The sequence below is a fragment of the Cimex lectularius genome, unplaced genomic scaffold, assembly GCF_000648675.2.
Source record: "Cimex lectularius strain Harlan isolate CLEC.00 unplaced genomic scaffold, Clec_2.1 scaffold66, whole genome shotgun sequence".
NCBI classification, from domain to species: Eukaryota; Metazoa; Arthropoda; class Insecta; order Hemiptera; family Cimicidae; genus Cimex; species Cimex lectularius.
Genome location: NW_019392701.1, coordinates 568,863 through 587,013, shown reverse-complemented (window position 1 = coordinate 587,013; position 18,151 = coordinate 568,863). Strand labels below are relative to the sequence as shown.

Here is an 18,151-nt window from a genome sequence, read left to right as displayed (position 1 = left end):
AAAAATTATACAAAATTAAATATAAAAACAAAGGGTTCTTCCATTATAAAAATAATTGGTGTATAAATAATTTGTTTATATTTTAAATAAATCTCGAATNATTGGCTTTTTTATCTCAACTAAAAACCTATATTAATTGTAATTTTATTTAATTTTCATAGGTCTTCTAAGAAACCGATTTTTTTATATTTTTACAAAATTCTCAAATATACAGGAATTTTACTTTGCATGAGCATATTTCATACCATGTAAGTTTTTTAATAGTTTAAAGAAAGGGTTAATATGAAATGAAACAAGGTTAATTTGAAGTTAAAAAGGGTTAATTAGACGGAAAAAGATCACTTGGCCTAGTAGGCTAACGCTTCTTGAAAAGTCATCACGGTGTCAGTAACTAGTTTAGTTATGAAGTTCACCCAGATTCAAAGATGGCCCGCATAAAGGTCGAAACGTAGTTAAAAAAGGAAAAAAAGCATTTATGTAAAATAATCCATCCCTTCTCCTCACTACTTCAAAAAATTATTGAACAACGGTCGCTAAATAAGACACGTTTTCATTTGAGATCAATGTTTCGTTATTTTTTGGGGGTAATTTCAAGCTTGTCTGTATTAAATTCACTAATTTCGTGGTCCGCTTGACCAATTAATATATTACAATTAACTAAGGTTTTTAGTTAAGATAAAAAAGTCAATGGCACAAGCGGGATTCGAACCCGGTTGAGATGGGAAGTTGGTGTCCGAGTGGATCGAGGTCACGATAGCTCAAGTGGTACAGCAGCGGCGTATCAAGCCGAAGATCGTGGGTTCGAATCCCGCTCATGCCATTGACTTTTTTTATCTCAACTAAAAACCTTAATTACTTGTCTGTATTATGTTATTTCCGTCATTGTCCCTAAATGATCTAATATTCTTTGCATTTGTCTTTTATTGTTTGCACGATGTGCTTTTCACAGCATTTACATGTAGATTTAGATGTAGATGTATTAGTCGGGGTGTGTAATGTACTGCGCCCTTCAAGGGCTATTGTATCCCCCATTCTATGCCTATAGCACAACGGTCATTTCACCAAGGAATTTGATCAGTAGGCCCGGTTTCCGTGGTTGAATTTCTTCTACGGTCACATTGTACGTCCCAAAATACTTCCTCCTGAGGGCAAGTGTAGCACGACAGATGTTAATAGTTGTGTTGGTGTCTCCTCTGCCTCTTTGCAGAATCTGCACGTGCCGTCTTGGGTTATACCAATCTATTATTTCTTTCCTTCCGAAATTGGTTAGGAGGTTTGGATTATTTGTGCTCAATACTCATTAATAGTGTGGGTTCCTATGCCACAGAAGGGTTCGAGTCCTATCAGCAGTATAGCAGCTCCTTTTCTTGCATGGGTGTCCGCGTTCTCTTTGCCTTCTACTCCCATGTGTCCTGGTACACAGGTATTCTGCATACCTAATATATTTAGTTTGGTTTTGCAGTTCAACCCATGTTTGAGCTTAGTACTTTGTTGGCTACTTGGTTATTTGACAGGATGGCTTTGTTCTTGTTTTTGCACTCTTTATTCAAGTTGAACTGGGTACATCTCTCGATTGCGTAGACCTCAGCTTGGAAGATACTGGTGTATTTTCCCATGGTTCCAGAACCGAATACTCCTACCCCTGGACTTTCTTGTGTTCTATTGTAGATCCATCTGTGTACCAACAAATGGTGCCGTTCTTAAAGGAGGTGTTTTCCTCTCGTTTCCATTATGTTTTCGTACCTAGGTTTATTTGGAAGTTTTGATTAAATTCAGACATCCTTTCTTGCTTTTCTTTTTGTTGGGTATGAATGAAAATCTGGATTATAAAGACTTCGTAAGCTTTTCATATATAAAAAATAAAAAGTTGGAAAAGCTTACGAACTCTTTATTATTCAGATTCAAACATACTGTTCATGTCGTCCCTTGGAGCCATGAGTATCGGATGGTCATTCGTTATATTGTTGCTCTCTCCCCATTTTAGTTTTATTCCTGTTGGAGGTTTGGTTGTAATACTAATAATAGATTTCTGGGCTGTCTTCATTATCATATTGTGTAGGGGAGCATTTGCATAACACTGTATACATACCATTTTTGTCTAGTCGGTTAATCTGTTTTGTCTCGGTAGTTGTGCAAATATGTCTTTCGTTTCGGCATTTTGCCATCTTCACTGTGTCTGTGAGGTTACACATCTGCTTAAAATTGAATCATCCATACTGGCGGTATAGTCGGATGTCCATACCCATAAAAAGCACATATATAACTGTGTAAAGTGGGGAGTTTTTTCTATTCCACTTATATCTCGTAAAAACAACACGGCGATCTGTCCGTTTCTGTCTTGCAGCCGAATAGAGCGCAAAAAAAACAATCAATCGTCCCTTGTTGAGAGCGAAGTGAAAAATCTTTCCCAAGGCGAGAAGAACGTGAAAAAGTTCGTTTGTAGGTGAAGTACAAGGGATAGGCGGCTCGGCGGGATCGCGCTGAATAATGGCCGGGTATGTTTTTGAGGGAGCGTCTTCCCCGACCAGCCAGGCACTTTGGCTCCTTATCGCCAAGTTTCTGGGTGAGCGAGCCCGGAACCCCCCTTCCTTATCTCGCCCTTGCCCCAACCCCCAACACCAAACCCCGTCCCCCCTCGAGAGGTGGTGTCTCCTAATGGAACCCTCTCCTCTCTGATAACACCCACCCCTTTACCAACTAGAAATAACACAAATATTAATATTTTAGAGAGAAACACGATGTGGACCCACTTCAATGAATCACACTCACCCCGGCTCTCTTCCACTCCCCCGTCCTCAACCAGTCAATTTTAATCAACAATTTAACAATACAACTGTCAATAATTCACTCAATACCGCACCTGAAGATTTGATTTCAATTTATTTCAAAAAGCTAATGACTAGTAACCCAAATTCTTTCTGTCTAGAAAAGTGCACGGTCTCTGAAACATACTGGCACCCCCTTTTTTTTTTCTCAAAAACAATATTAAACTAAATTTGAAACAACCTTAATTTTTGGCGTAGAAATCGATTCGATCAAATCTGTAATTTTTATACAGGGTATTACCGAAATCATACCCGTCTCTTTAATTTTAAATGGCATCCAACAATTTTATCTTGCGTTTATTACACTAGATTTGTTTCTAAAATAATTAAAACAGAAATGAAAAGATTGATTGAAAATTAACCAAGTTCTGCTTGTTTAAAATTTTTCGCATAGCATGTCACGATTATTCTTGTTTTTCCAAAACGTATTTCCAAAAAATTCTAGCGTGTTTTACCATTGCGTAATTAACATATTAATTTTTCACGTTAGTTTTTTACATTTATTACTTCATCATAGGAGATGTTTCAAACTACAAACAAAGCGTCGCTCTTGGACTCAGTCCACAGTATTTGCTCCAAAAATCGTAGTTTTTCATTCAACAATAATTTCCTTATTTGCGAGAATAGTAATCTTTTTGTCATAATCAGGTGATCGTATGAACAAGACAACTAAAAATTTTAACCCCGTAAATTTTTAAAACACTCCAAATTGTGGGTCTTTTTTATAGCCCAATACGTTTTCTGCTTTGCGTAAAGAATAATTAGCATACTCTCGTAAATTGAAAGGTCATCTCTTAGAATAATTGCATTCTCAAAATTACATTGCGAAAGTCTGAATGAGATTTTTTTAGAAACAAATCGAGTTTCATAAACTCAAGTTAAAAATATGGGGTGTCATATGAAAATAAAGAGTTAGGTATGATTTTGGTGATATCCTGTATAAAAATTGCACATTTTATTAAGTATTCGATTTCTACGCCGAAAATTAAGAGGGGTCATCGTTTAAAATATTGTTCCAGCTTTCTTGATTTTGAGAAAACGGGATGTGACATTTAACAGCTGTTCGGAAAGTTGGCATCCACGGTCGTGGGTTCGACTCCCACCGTCGCCTCTAAAATTTCATATCACGCTCCCCCATATAAATCAACCAGAACAAGTACCGTCCTATTGCTAATGTGGAAAACCATTTGGCTTTTCGGAATTTCTTGATGAAGTTGAGGTGTCCTTAATGGATGTGAGAATGTGGAATCTTTGATGTATCGGAGGTTTTAATGAAAACTCCATTTCTGGTAAAAACTGCGAAGAACTCTCTTTTTGTACGTTGTTGGCATATTTAAGTATGTGACGGTAAGTCACATACTGCAATTGAAAGATGTATCCAATTCAATCTAAATAGAGGATACAAAAACAAGAATATAGCTATCATGTAAGATAGCCAAGCAGCCATCAAAGCACTAAGCTCAAATACCATTAGTTCAAGGATGGTGCTGAACTGCAAAACATACATATTAGGTATGCAGAATAAAGTCAGCCTCTGCTGGGTCCCAGGACACATGGGAGTAGAAGGCAACGAGAAAGCGGACAACCTTGCAAGGAAAGGGGCTGCACACCGCTGATAGGACCCGAACCCTTCTGTGGCATAGGAATCCATACTATTAACGAATATTTCAGACAGAAGGACAAAAAGAAAATGAGTGAATTTTGGAATTCACTTATTGGACATAGACAATCCAAGAATCTTCTAACCAATTTTGGCAAGAAAGAAATCACAGAATGTGTCAAAGGAAGCAGGAATAGACTGCGAATCCTAATAGGATTCCTGACAGGACACTGTAGATTAAATGGACATTTAAAGAAAATTGTAATAATCCAAGATGGCACATGTAGATTCTGCAAGGAAGCAGAAGGGACACCAACACACTTACTAACAAACTGCGGAGCTACACTAGCCCGCAGGAGGAAGTGTTTTGGGATGTACAATGTGACCATAGAAGAGCTTCAACCACTGAAACCGGGCCTATTAATCAAGTTTCTTGATGAAATAGGACTCACCGATGTGCTTTAGGCAGAGCACGGGGGATACAATAGCTCTTAAAGGGCGCAGTATACTACACCCTGAAATTACATCTACATCTACATCTAAGTCACATACTTATGAAGATAGAAGAGCCAAATATTTTGGAAAGATTGTTTTCTTTGGCGTATTTATAAATGTTTTATTAAAAAATTGTATGTCTCATTATATATCCCCCTTATTTTATAGAATCCCTTCAGTATAAGATATTCTGTAATCTTTAGAATAAATTATTTTAAATAAAAAGGGAATTCAAATATTGGACTCCATCTTCCAATATTTCATCATATTTTCCTTTAGAAGTGTACTTTAATTGTATTGTGTAATTTTATATTAAGAACGAGTTCTGAGGTTCACTCAATATACAGACCGTACAGACTTATCAAAGTCTTATGAAAAGTTTAACTTTATGGACTAATTAAAAAGGCTTGGAGTATACGACCCACTTCTTAGTTGACTACGATCCTCCCTTTTCTCGGAGATCTGCTGTGGTGAAATTTTGTCTATTCGGGTGTTCCCCAGGGTGGACGCTGAAGACAGTACGATCTTTCTTGAACAAATATCACGTTTATGTGACTGCGTCTCGAAAAGGAATCTTCTCAAAAATGGTGCATGAAGTTAATAAGTCATGTTGAAAAAGTCTTGAAATTTTCAAAGAGAAGATCTTCAGTACATTGATTACAGCGTAAAGGGCAAACATGTAGAAGAGGTCTCTTCTTCAGGAAGGTCCTGCTGAATAAACCAGTGCTCTTGATAGCCTTCGTTTCCTTAAGAATCCGAAATTTATCCTAACAACGAACAAAAGAAAAACAAAAAAGATCATTTTTTCCGAGAGAGTGGACCTGAATATCACTCTGTTCTAGATTTACTAAAAGGAACTGCTTGCAAAAATCTCCAATCAACCCGATTAGGTCCAGGTCTCCAACTTTTCTTCGTGGCATCTAACGCAGCGAATCTTTACATCCAACCTATCACCATATCCTATAATTATGACATTGATATTATTAGACGCTCTATTTCTTCCTCTTACATATATGTCTTTGGAAGACACAGGGACTCACGACACTCTTTTTAACACCTTACTCTCCTCAGATAATTTTCAAAAAATAATTCACCCTTAAAAACTGAAATATCAGTACTATAATATACAACATTTATAAATAATAATAAATATTAATAAGAATAAAATATTTATATATCGAAGATTATTACTGCAGATTAGCCAAGATTCAGATCTTAGAGAAGAAACTGACCGGTAAACAACAAGATAATCACAGAGCCGAATTTTCGTTTCTCACAGCACGCAACCAGCTCCCATTTCCCACATATATCCGTGTAAAAAAATTAATTATAAAAAAATTAAAACCCGAAAAAGCAACGTCCTACCCTCCATACAATTCTCATCTTTAAGTCCTGGCCGACAGGTACTTTGGAGTAGACCCATGCTTCTCCTTTGCACAGGGTGGATGCTGGAGTGCCTCAGGGTAGTCCGTCACTGTACTCATATCCTTTCTCATCTCGACACCTTTTCCTAGCATACACTTATGACACTCCCGTTCTATCCTATAACTCGCCGTCATAGTTCACCGAACCATCCAGACACACCAATGTGGACACGCCCAAAAAGGCAAATCAAACTAAACACCACAAAGTTCCAAAATGTAACCTTCACCTTCCATATCACTCTACGTCCAAACTATCATAACCTAAACTTCCCCTCCACTGGATTCCTAGAATTCACTTACACAACTTAAAACCGACGATACTGAAAACAAAATGGACAACTGGAAAACACGGGGTTCAACCATGGTTTTTCATGGCACGTGTCCTCCGGGTGCAGCGCCAGCATTTGTTTTTAATTCTTCTATCAAATAGCAAGACGTCCGTTGAGCTCATTGATAACTCTTCTACTAGGGATAATTTCAACCGAGTTTTCATTTTATATTGTAATATATTTTATGGTTTATTTCAGTGGCGGAATTAGACGGGGTTCCTTCCGATGAGACGTGCACGTCAGCCGGCGACAATTCCAATCCCGGATCTTGTGTCGGAGTGGAGGAAGACCAAGCTAGACTTCGTCTGAAAAGGAAACTTCAAAGAAACAGGACTTCTTTCACAAACGAACAAATAGACAGCCTAGAAAAAGGTGATTATCGTTGAATAAACTTAATATATATTTTGGAACAGTTTCGTAAGAGACTGCACGTGAAAATCCGTAAGATAATAGAAAACAATTAAAATATACCAGCAATAAAGATACGAATAATCCACTCTAATATGATACATTCTTAACAAGGGATTTCCATTGCAGAATTCGAGAGGACGCATTATCCGGATGTCTTCGCTCGCGAGAGGTTGGCGGCGAAGATCAGTTTACCCGAAGCGAGGATTCAAGTAAGTAAATCGTCTGTTCTTCAAGTATAAAATGCTGGCATAAACTGAACATTTTACGATTGTAGGTTTGGTTTTCAAATCGTCGGGCGAAGTGGCGAAGGGAGGAGAAGCTGAGAAACCAAAGGCGAGGAGGAGAGCAAACCGTATCCACAGAAGGACCCGCGTCCCCGGCTCGTCTTTCCAATTACACCCCCAACCCGATGTACCACCCGTCCATCCCGACGCCGATATCAATGAACGATTCATACAGGTCAGTATTTAAAAATATTATTAGTCCGTAGTTTTGCTAACGGAGGATATCTGATTCCAGCTCGATGTCAGGCTTCAGTATGGTGAGCAGCGGAGGCATGAGCCCGACTGGAGGGCCGGCCGCCTGCTTGCAGCAAAGGAGCGAGTATTGCATGGGAAGAAACTACGATCCGATCTCATTACCGTCTTATCCTGGGCATAGGCATTCACCGTGCAGCCCAAGCCAAGCTCCATACCAATCGCAGTATTCAGCAAACACAGTTTCATCCACAGGTAGATTATATCTCTAGACCATACAAATGAAAAGATATTGATGATTTTTTTTTTAAGGACTGATTTCTCCTGGCGTTTCTGTGCCGATCGCCGTCCCTGGCCAAAGTCCCGAGATGGCCTCGCAATACTGGCCTCGTCTTCAGTGACCATGGTGGCCATAAATCAGTTCAGTCAAGTTTTCACGTTTATCGACAAACTAACTCGTTTTGTGTTAGCTGTCGAAAAATCAGAAACCGTCTTCGCTGGTTTTTAATTTTCAAAACGATAACATTGCAGTATGTGAACAATTTATATGTCGTTACAAGTGTATTTGCTCAAACTGATGAACACGTGGAACAAACTGATTTGTTCTCAACAATGCTACGTTTCTTGCTCAGTTCACCCGACACTTAGGCGACTGGTGTTTGTATTATTATCGTTCCATCATATCACAGATGTATTTTCCTGACATTTGAGATGTTACCGTAATAAATAAAAATAATTAAAGATTCGAATCTCATCCGCGTTATACGCAGATTATTGTTTCCAACTTTCAATGCATTGTCGGAATAGGAGATCCCTATACAATTGTCGAGTCAGGAGGCTTTCACCGTACTGATTATGAGTCGAACGGGCGTTTCAAAAAAAGAATTTTCCACATTTTTAAAATAAGTGATTGGAAAATTTCATTCTCGCCAGTTTGAAATTTGTTTTCTGGTCATTAATGTAAAAATAAATAAGGACCTTTCGACAAAGAGTTTATATGTAAAAAAAAAACTGCATCCCAGGTTTAGCCCAATTCAGAGGAAATAATTTTTTTTCTCTTTTATGCAATAAATGTTCTCTTCCATAAATTAGTATCTAGTCTTTATTATTGCAGTTTAAAAGAAACGATTATATTACACAAATGAATAATGCATTCCTAGATAATATTCTCTAATTTTACTAATCTTAAATCATTATTTTACGAATTTAGTTGTTTTAATTGATGTAAAATATTGAAGTAATTGTAAATATTTATGTATTCCGTTACCAAAGTATTTTTTTCTCTAATTTATTGTGAAAATCTGCTTGGAATATAACACTACTTTTTACACGATTCTCCTGTAAAACTGTTGTTATAACAATATAATTAGTTATTTTCGGTAGCCGGTAGTTAGCTACTATCTGTGTATATAAAAACCTTTACATAGGTTACTGATGACATAGACGTTTTTGTGTATCTGTATTAATGTATTCTTGCACTCGACGATATTTTAAATTTGCCAGTTCAAGAAATGTTGCCGACTCCTCTTTTCTGTAATATCGTAATAGGAAAATATAGATTAAGTAAGTTTTTATTTAAAAAAGGCCAATTTTAATGCACAGATTAAATATGGGACTCGGTGAAATTGGAACCCGAAAAGGAAGAAGTTCACCCGGTTCAAACTTCACTAAATAATAAGTGTTTTGATTTTCAAACTGTAATTGAGAAATCAGTTCGGTTTCCTGAGTCATAAGGTTAACCTTACAATTAGTACTGATTATCTATGGGCATGTAAAAAAATAAAACAATTGTAAAGTTATATAAGAAAAAAATCATTGTGAAAATGTATATTGAAATGGGAAAGTAGAGTGGCAAATTATAAATTGTACACGAAATATTTAATTAAACCATATGACCATAAATGTTAATTTCTAATGGCATGTGTAATGAAAAATATGTATATAGATTCATATGTTATTTAAAGCTATGTGTGTATTTATTAATAATAAAATAATGTTCCATGATTCTATGTTTAGTTTATGAATGACATGCTACTTATTTTAAGCACTGGTAAGAATCTCACTACTAATTCGGAAGCTGCCATTCTTAAAAAAAAAAAATCCTTGGTGCACAATCCAAGCAACCGTTAAAGAATTTAGAATTCAGCGCCTCTGGAAAGAAAGCATCTAACAAATGCCATACCAAAATCATCGACAAGGTTAAAATGACGTACATTACTAAAACCTTAACCTCCATATCAGAAAAAATTAGTACTTCGAAAATCCATTCAAAATAATTATCGAAAAAATATCTGATTGAAAATAAAGCAAAAGTAGTTAAATTCACTAATTTCGTGGTCCGCTTGACCAATTGAAAAATGGCAAAAAGGAGGGAAAACTCATAAGGTGGGGTTGAGATAGGAAGTTGGTGTCCGAGTGGATCGAGGTCACGATAGCTCAAGTGGTAGAGCAGCAGCGTATCTTGCCGAAGATCGTGGGTTCGAATCCCGCTCGTGCCATTAACTTTTTTTCATCTCAACTAAAAACCTTAATTAATTGAAAAGTAGTTAAACTTGAAACTTGTTTGTGGTATAAGAACCCAAAGGTGTGATACGGTGGCAGTGCGCAAAGGGGCCTAAATTTTAGCACCTCTCACAACCATCGCAAACCGAACAGCCACGGAAACATGTACATATGAAATAAACAATAAACACCTCAAAAGTGCAACAATAATAATTCTTTCAGACAGCCAGGCCTAAAGGCTCTCCAAGCTTACGAGATCACCTCAAAACTTGTCAGAAACTGCCTAATACCCTAAAAAATTTGGATATTCAAATAGCTAAAGGGGGTCCAAGGTCATGAGGGAATTACAGGCAACGAGGCAGCAGATACACTTGCTAAAAAAGAAGGAATAATAAAGGAACAACTCATAGATCCAAATCCGTATTGTGGCATAAACTACAGTCGCATTAAAAGAGAACTGGAATCTTGGGTAACTAAAGAACACAACTAATACTGGGAGCTAAAACCAAGCATGAGGCAAGCAAAAAGACTACTCGCGAAAGCAACCCAATTTCCCAAGAGAAATCCTTCCCTCTAATATCTAACTTGTCTCGTAGGATATGCTCTAGCTTAAAAAATGGAACTATCAACAGATGACCAATGTCCAGAAGAGAGACGACAGAACAAATCATATGCGATAGCTACGAAAAGGCTATGGCACCTGGGAAGACCGCTCTTGAGCCATGCCGATCAGAGAATAATTAATTCTTTACTTCATTAAAGAAATGCCTATCTTCGGCTTGATTTAAATTAAAGTACTTTTTTGTTAAGGCTTTGTAGGGGAATGACTTGGTATCATCCCGTTTGTGGGTAGAAATCCAAGGTGAAACTGACAAGACCTTTATTGCATCAGCCTGATATGATATATGTTACACTACAGTATTATGTCGTTCTCATGGATTATATTTTTGGTCTCCATAGGACCCGTCAGGCTTTTGCAGCAGGCAAGGAGTTTGGCATCACGTGGCCCTCTGCCCCACCACTGCCATGAACATTTGCACTAAAATAAACAAAAAATAAAATAATTCCTGTCAAACGGGAAGGCTTAACATCCGACTAACCGTTAGGTGTCACGGGCGAGGGGTCAAACCACATTACAATACATTTTTCATACCAATATCGATTAAAAATACATAACTCTGCCTGGCATGGGCATAAAGGAACCTAACTAGAGAGACGACACATGGCCCCACAACAACACGGCCATAGAAACGTGTGTACATTAAATAAATAAGAAACACCTCAAAAGTCCAACAATAACAATTCTTTCAGACAGCCAGGCCTAAATGCTCTTCAAGCCTATAAAATCACCTCAAAACTTCTCTGGAACTGCCTAAATACACTTACAAACTTGGATCTTTAAATAGTCTAACGCCAAAGTCGGACGTAGGTCAACGAGACGGCAGATTGACTTGCTACGAAGCCTCGGAACAACTCAAAGACCAATATCCATTTTGTAGTATAACCTACAGTCACATTAAAAAAGATCATGAAAATTAGGAACACAAACGAAAGAAACACAAAAAATACTGAGAGCGTATGCAAAACAAAACTTCTATGGGAGAAAGAGGAAATCCTTCTCAACAGAAAGGAATTAAAATAACTCTTACTAGCATATTTACAAGACCGTACTCCTTTTATGTATCACCTAAACAAATGGGGCAATCATCCTATGATGTCAGAGACAGGTACTACTGAACATATCTTACTTTGCTTCTGACTTTTGGTGTGATGTAGAACCCCTTGGATAGTTTATAAACTTCGCTTCATACTCACCCTTTTTTAATTTATCCTAGAATCCTATACAACTGACTGCATCATAGTGTGGTGCAATAACGACTAACTCAGGTATCAGACCGATACAGGGCCGCGTCCCACGTGGGAGCATACTTGGCCCCACATAAAGTGTGGGGCTATAAACTGACTTTTCTATTCATCCCAAAACTACCATTACCACCTACGCCGATGACATTGCTGTCTTATAACCCGAACCTCTAACAACCAAGAACAACTTGAACTTATCAAATACTGGTGCCAAAAAAGGAGGTGAAAAGATGTAGTCGCCGAGAAAATACCATATTCCTATAACTCGCTATCTTTATGGATACAAGGAATATCACCCTTTAATTAAGTGGGACACATCAAGCAACCTTTCTCTACATACCGGACAAATACGCGGTCTTTGGTCCATAAGGTTCCGTGTGTCGACTATGTCCAATTCTTAGTCGAATGAGTGTGATCCCTCTCTTGACTCGTAAGAGCTTCTCTGCCGATCTGGCCCTCCAAAACTATCTCTGCCTTTTAATGATTTTTTTATTTCAGTTTTATTTACAAGCGACCGGAGGTTCATTTGTGTGTAATATTCCAAATTGTAGTTTTATTTAAAACAAAATCGCCAAACAGATATTCGTGGTTTAATCGAAATGTGGAATTCCTTTCATGTATAGATTGAGATAATCCGCTCATTTACACTCACTCAGAACAAGAAACTAATTTGATTCTCCTACGGCCGAATAATCAAAATGGGTTTATTCGATAATTAATCCCTTGCCTAATTGGTCTGACCCTTGTAATTTAAAGCAATACAAGTTAGACATTTATGAAATTTACCATGCTTTCATACCGAAACAACACAGGCAAAAACTGCGAGAGCAGGTGGACCAGTTTGATCGCTGACTCTCAAATTTCACCACTTCGCTGCCATACCGTTTCAAAATTTATCATGTAAATACAAAATAATTTTAAAGACTAATTGCGTTAAATGTTTTTAAACAAAATATTCATTGCTCCCTTTCTTATGTATTTATGGCTTCGACAATGTTGATCCACCAAAATAAGGCATCGTAGTTCTGCCCTGTTCATTAGAAGGAGATAAGGTATATATACATATTTTCGCAGACAATTGGTCGCCTAATAGACTTGTGCGCTAGTTAACGAATGTTAACATACAATGAAGATGATTAGCAAGCTTGTTTGTACAAGCCGAATCCAAACAATGAAAGACTAGGGGGAAAGCGTGTGCAGTTACAATTGACACCTCGAGTTCAGTCAGTTGTAACAGAAGAATACTCTCCTAATAGAAATTATTCCTACAAGCTTTGGTTGATATGAAAGAGCGTCGTTTGCTTCTAAAATCTCACATCATGCGCGGCGTCCTGCGACGTCAAGGTTATAAGCAGGGAGAGGCAAGTAGCTGTTACCTTCCATTTTATTTTTATTTATTTTTTTAAAGAGGGTATTTCAACTTCGCGGTTATATGGACCCTCGAGTTGCCGGTTTTTGAAAAAAAATTTGTAAGTATGTCCTGGAATCGAACCCGGGACCTTTACAGGTCCGCTACCCTATACCTTAGAGTGATGAGCGCCGTGTCAACGCCTAAACAGCCACCGACGCCCCATCACATGCTATTTCTACCCACCTAGTAAAATGCAAAAGATGGTAAGGAAAACGTTGTCTTGTAATATTTTTCTATTCACGTTTTCTGGATGAAGAAGTACGAAATTTTTTCTGAACGGATCTACCATTAAGAAGGGTTGGCTTCTTCAAAGTATTCTATGTTTCAGTGGAGATAATTCTTTAAAAAGCTGGGTCACCTTTTGGATTTCAGTGCTCACTTTTGCGGTTTGTGTCTGTCGGTACCTTAATTGCAGATGTGTTTAGTAATTGCGGCTGTAATTTGTTTTGGCTGATAAAAAAGTGAGGAATTTCACTCGTAAAACCCCATGTCAGCTGCCCTACAGCAAGGATATAAGCAGGGAGAGTCAAGACGCTGTCTCTTTTCTATTACAGTAAAATTTGACGCTCAACTTTTTCGAGTTGTAGCAATATAAGAGCAAACATCGACGCGCCTTTTTGTGTGGGCTTCTGGATAATCCTGAAGACCTTATCTTGCAGCAAGTTGCTTGCTCTTCAAGTAATTCATGACCTAATCTAGACTATACTACATTAAACAATTTAAATAAACCGCTGATACTGTTGAACGTACCTCAGGTAATTCCAAATATTTTGTATGTAATGAATGTACTCAATTGAACCTGAAAAAAACAAGAATGTAGCTGTCAGGTCAGATAGCCAGGTCGCCATCAAATACTAAGTTCAATACAATACAATTTATCTAATTATTCATACAATTCACTATCAGATGGTGCTGAAAACTGTATTAAACAGATTAGGTATGCAAAAAGAGAGTGGATATTCTTGCAAGGAAGAGAGTTGCTATAATGCCATTAGGTCCTGTGCTATTCTGTGGTATTCACAATATCATTGATAGTTTTGGACAAAAAAGACAGGTTAAAAATGAAGAAACAGTGGAATTCACTCATTGGACATAAGCAATTCAACAACCTTCTAACTAATTTTGGAAGGAAAGAAACAACAGAATTCATCAAAGAAAGTAGGAAAAACTTAACAGGGCCCTGCAAAGTGAATGGGCATTTAAGAAAGATTGGTATAATCCAACACTGTACAGATTCTGCAAGGAAACAGAGGAGACAATGCACCTACTAGCAAACTGCTAAAAAATTGCTTTGGGATGTGAATAAAAGAATGGGGGATAAAATAGCTTTCAAATGGCTCGGTATACTACACACCTCGAATAATGCATCTACATGCTAAATGATTTCCCATTTCTCAAAACCAGGTGAAACCAACAATTTAGACTGCTCGACCTACCCATGGGATGTCCTCCTGTGGTCTGCGGGATGTACCTTTAGCCTGTAATTTGATCATTTCCTATTTTGGGCTGGTGGTTCATCATCTTCAGTGGCAGCACAATTTCATTTTTAACAAAACCAGTTTTACATTATGATAATTATACTCTTTGATTTGCCAATCCCACTGAACTCAACACTAAGATGGCAAAATATTAAAACGTATCTGACAGACCAAGATGATCACTAAAGATAAAAATTACATAATTTATTGACTATAGTAGAATACAAATTTTATTCTTGATTTCATTATTTATATCAGAAAGATGATAGAATTGAGGCAAACATGTTTCATGTCCACTGCAAAATTATATTTCTGTTTTAGCAAGTGGTCTTTTGATTTGAATAAAATTAGTTAGAGTTAGTAGTGCTAGATTTATTGATCACTTTTTTACTCACAAATAATCTGTATCTCGGTATGGTATGGATTCAGATTTTTTTCAAGACTTAAAAACTCAGTCCAAACATTGCCAAGTACTGTAACAACGAAATACCTAAAATGTCAGCCATTTATTAAAAACTAAATTATGTCAATTTGTAGACATCTTTAAGTTTGTTTTGCCAGATGATGACTTTAAAATAGGTCAAAAGCTTGGCAGATAATAATTAAATTTGTTTTCGTCCAAACCATACTGAGATTCAGATTATTCATATTATAATATTCTCAAGATGTCATTGACAAATTAACGTGATTATAACAATTCCACTGTATTTTTAGCAGATGGTTTCAATTTAACTCTTGCTTAATAAATAAATTAATTCGGGAAAAGAAATAATTTTCAAACTCATCAAGTCATCAAAATAACTCTATTACTCATGCTGGCATTACCTGCTCAGAGAAACTGGTTAGCATATTTAAAATTTTACTTGATCATACAAAAAGTGTATTAACACTCTCATACACAATTTACTTACTGACATGTTACGCTGTCCATGTCAGGTTCTCCAACAACCCTCTCATTGTGGTCTTGTTGGAGAAATTAAACAAAAATTAAATTAAATTTTTAAAAAATCTTGGCAAAATGATGGTTGTTGTCCGAGTACCCAGACACAAAGACTTGGAGAGTAATGAAAAGAAGGACAAGGCAGCTAAGGCCAGAATGCCCCAACTTCCGAACTTAACCACCACGATCTGACCCCCTGACGCTAAAAATCCAATGAAAACACGATTAAAAGAGTGTGGCAGTGTCGGTGGCCATATTGGCAAAGAACCTCTTAAAAACAATTTCAATAGATAATCCTTGGAGAGCCTGACTCATTTAAGAAGGGCCTCTCTCAATTAAGAATAGGCCATGCAAGGTTGGTGCATGCACAATTACTTTTGTGCCAAAACCCGTGTATGTATGGCATGTAGAGAAATGCTGCTCGATGTGTCCCACCTAATTGAAGAGTTCAATTCCTTGACTTCATATAGCGAGCCTGTAAGAATGCAACTCATATGAGAATTTGCATGAGCTCGGCAGTGAGTATTTGTGTCCCTTGTTCCGATTCTTGAAGAAAACAGGGTTGTTTTTTTGTATATAGCGCTGTTAGGGTACACAATGTAGGCATGTTGAGAGTGAATGTATTTATTAGTGTGAATGTGGAGTGTGCTCCATGTTGAATACTTCATCAATATCATCACAGTCCCATCGCAGAAAAATGTGGGGGACCACAACGGTAAAGTGGTGGTAAAGTAGTGGAAGAAGCTGTGATAAGGTGCGCTGGGCTAGACCCTTCAGGTGTATCGGGGACTGAACTGGAGTGAAGATGGCACTACACCCTTGTAAATATTTACATGCTTTTCAAACCATTGATTGCCTCAATTTATTTTATTAGTTTATAAGATTAGTTATTGTTTTAATAGCACAGGAATTTATTTCTTTATTAATCTCCATTTATTTTTTTGTTCTATTATTTTTATTACCAGAAGAAATTATTTTGTTTTAATTTGGTGTTGGGTATTTTATAATCAGGGTTTAATTAATTTTTTATTGAGGACTGTAATCCATTCCATGTCAGAAATTATGGTAATGATAATAGATTTATGTTCGAAATAACTTTTTGTTTATTTTGAATCTTCCTAAATCTAACCCTTTTAGGATCCCTTGCAGTGGCTTCCTGCCTCTAAACAGGGAATGGTCGCACAGATCAGCAGAGCGTGGTGTATCTATAAATATCTGTGTAACCATCCCCCGTTTAGAGGCAGGAAGTCACTACAAGGGATCCTAAAAGGATTAGATTAGGAAGATGCAAAATAAACAAAGTTACAATCGAAGAGAGCATCCGGAGCCAACCCGGTGGCTGTACAGAGAATAAGTTCGAGGACTGACCCCTGACTACCAACACCCATGGGTGGGTGAATCTCGATGCCTGCTAGTAAATTACTGTAAATTTCAATATCTGGAATTACTTATCAAATATGATTTGGTTGTGCTGATTTAGTCAGTCATGAGAAATTTAAATATAACTGCCAATTTTTATACATAAGACAATTGTGTATATTTATACAATTTATCCTGTCATAATTTAGCAATTTAGTACTTACCTTGTTGGAGAGGGAAAAGGTGGAAAAAAACTGTTGAAGTGAAGTCAGATGGCTCTCACTCTCTTTTAATATATTTTTTTACAAGGGTATTTCAACTACGAGGTTATATTTACCCTCGGGGTGCTGATGTTTTTGAGAAAAATCCCATTTGTAAGGATGTCGGGTTCGAATGCAGGGCCACTGGATTCGAACCCGGGACCTTTACCTTACAGTGATGAGCGCCGAGTCAATGCCTAAACCGTTGCGGCCATTAACGGCCCCCCATCCCTAACCATCCCGTTCAAATTCATTAAATGTTTGTCATTTTGATCTGCTACAATCGTTAATTTTGTAAATAAAGTAAGTAATATTTAAACGTTAATTTTTCAGTCATTTATTAATTGAGTACCCCATAAACCCTCTAATAGGTTAGTTATATAATAACATATAGTTATACAATAATAGTTATATAATATATTAATTATATTTAGTTATATAATAATAATAGGTTAGTTATTATATAACTAACCTATTGAGAGAGTTGATATGTAACTTAATAAAATATTATATAACTAACCTATTATAGGGTTGATGAGGTACTCAATAAAATATTTTTAAAAAATTCTTAAAGTTAATTTTAAATAATATCAAGTGTAAAGGGTTTATTATAGTAATACTTATAGGTGTAAAGGGTGATGAAGGAATAACAAGTACCCCACCACCCTGAGTGAATAGTATGTAAATAACTATGTAACTGCAATTTCTAATTAAAGCATGTAATTTGCGTATTACATAATACAGCTAGTTACATATTTACATTGAGAGGAGCAAATAA

The 18,151-nt window shown here is 36.8% G+C and overlaps 1 protein-coding gene across 3 annotated transcripts in view; it reads left to right on the top strand.

The window, feature by feature from the left end:
- Window positions 1–9,545, top strand: part of LOC106668889 (paired box protein Pax-6-like) — a 211,194-nt gene extending 201,649 nt beyond the window's left edge. For all 3 annotated transcript variants that reach the window (XM_024226155.1, XM_014398043.2, XM_024226154.1), the window contains exons 7-11: window positions 6,872–7,045; window positions 7,211–7,293; window positions 7,359–7,543; window positions 7,604–7,815; window positions 7,873–9,545. In XM_024226155.1, the coding sequence (XP_024081923.1) occupies window positions 6,872–7,045; window positions 7,211–7,293; window positions 7,359–7,543; window positions 7,604–7,815; window positions 7,873–7,961 (743 nt within the window). In that variant the 3' untranslated portion in view covers window positions 7,962–9,545. The remainder of the gene's footprint in view (window positions 1–6,871; window positions 7,046–7,210; window positions 7,294–7,358; window positions 7,544–7,603; window positions 7,816–7,872) is intronic.
- The last annotated feature ends 8,606 nt before the right edge of the window (window positions 9,546–18,151 follow it).